The following is a 1,778-nucleotide window of genomic DNA, read 5'->3' as shown; positions in this document are numbered from 1 at the left end:
GGCCACCCTCTGCAGAGTCTGGGCTGAAGGGGGAGCATTTCCCACACCAGCTTAGGGGAAAATAAAGCCTTTCACTGGTGTGGAGTCAAAAACAGTACCCCTGCTCTTCTTCTTCTTCTTCTTTTTTTTTTTCTTGCTTTTCAGGCTGTACCTGGGGCATATGGAGGTTTCCAGGCTAGGGGTCCAATTGGAGCTGCAGCTGCTGGCCTACACCACAGCCACAGCAATGTCAGATCTGAGCCACGTCAGTGACCTACACCACATCTCATGGCAATGCTGGATCCTTAACCCACTGAGCAGGGCCAGGGATCGAACCTGTGACTTCATGGATACTAGTTGGGTTCTTAACCCAGTGAGCCACAAGAGGAACTCCTGCACTCCTCCTCTTCTTGTCCAACATAAAGGCCCCTATGGAGGAATTGGAGCTGCCGTTTTTCTGGTCTAGAATCAGGATCTGTTCCTTATGCACTGTAGAGGTGCCTGGAAGAGCAGAGGGGAAAGAGACTCAGAGCAGCCTGGTTGCAGCACAGTCACAGAGAGTCCAGTGGTGTTGAGGAAACAAAAACTTTATTCATTCATAGGGTTAGACATGGGTGATGACAATTGAGGGGCTGGGGACCGCAAGTTCCGGCAGAGTAGAAGTGGGCATCCTGGGGCTCCTGGAAAGTGGGTAGGAGGAGCCCTGCTAGGGGCTTGGATGCTTTCCAGGAACATCCCAGCACAGGCCAAGGGCACAGAGACTGGGTATTGGGAGCGAACACACCAGGCTGACGTGGTCCTTGGAATTTTGTTTCCTCGAAATCGCTTGTCTCAGCATCAGGAGCCCAGGTCAGCAGCAGCCCCCAGAGCCTTGGCCACAGCCAGAGCCCCCGGACTGCAGGCCACTGCCTCCGTCACAGGAGTCGGAGCTCAGGAGCCGGCATCGGTGGGACCGGCGGCGCCTGTGGGGGCTCAGGCAGCAGCCGCCCTCAGAGCTGGGGCCCCCGCAGCCCCCGGAGATGGGAGCACAGCCTGAGGAGGAGGCTGGAGGCCAACAGTGTGCCGGGCTCTTTGGGGGGCACTTGGGCGAGGGGCACTTGGGAGGGGGCTGGCACTGCTGCTGGTTCTGCTGGCAGGACATCGGGGCAGGAGGTCAGGGAGCCTGGAAGGATTAAAGGAAAAGGTCAGTGCAGAAGCTCCAGCCCAGTGTCTCCCCCGCTCTCAACAGTTTGACCAGGGCCTCGGCTCCCCAAACCTGCTGCTGCCCGAGCTGTGAGGTTCCAGAGGAAAATGGAAGTGGATCTAAGTTCAGCTGACCTGGCAAGACAGTTCCCTCACTTCACCCTCCTTCCCAAACAACGCTGGCATCTTCTAACTGGGCCCCAAGTCTGTCTGCATAGAGACCTGGAAGCAGATACGCCGCGCTGGGTAATGTCTCCCAGAGAAGGTCTCTGGGCCTGTGTGTTTCAGGATGAAGAGTGGAGGGGATGCTGAGAGGCAGGGCTCCGGTGTGCCACAGACCCAGGGCACCCTGCACGGGTTCCTTGCTCCCTGTCCCCTGGCCTGTCCCCAGCTGCTCCCCAGGGGCCTCTTCTTGCTGCCTCCACAGACACCTCCGCTTCCATCTTCCCCACTACCTCTGAGCTTGTCTCCCCGACACTCCTGCTGAGGTTCTGTCCCCTTCCAGACACTCACCAAGGCAGAGGAGGCAGGAGGAGGCTGTTCCTGAGGAGGCTGTGGATGAGGCTCCCAGGGCAGGAGCCCTTTTATCCTGTGCTGGTTTGTGATGCATGGCCCGA

The 1,778-nt window shown here is 58.2% G+C and overlaps 1 protein-coding gene across 1 annotated transcript; it reads right to left on the bottom strand.

The window, feature by feature from the left end:
• Positions 551-1,778, bottom strand: LOC100152299 (late cornified envelope protein 3D-like). Its single transcript, XM_013997120.1, has 2 exons — positions 1,675-1,778; positions 551-1,141 (listed from the first exon to the last, which is right to left on the bottom strand). Exon 2 carries the CDS (start codon positions 1,118-1,120, stop codon positions 830-832), a length of 291 nt encoding a protein of 96 aa, XP_013852574.1. The 5' UTR covers positions 1,121-1,141; positions 1,675-1,778; the 3' UTR covers positions 551-829.

The sequence above is a fragment of the Sus scrofa genome, chromosome 4 (genome assembly GCF_000003025.6).
Source record: "Sus scrofa isolate TJ Tabasco breed Duroc chromosome 4, Sscrofa11.1, whole genome shotgun sequence".
Taxonomy (NCBI): Eukaryota; Metazoa; Chordata; class Mammalia; order Artiodactyla; family Suidae; genus Sus; species Sus scrofa.
The sequence above is the reverse complement of the archived record's forward strand: the minus strand, read 5'-3'. Positions and strand labels throughout refer to the sequence as shown.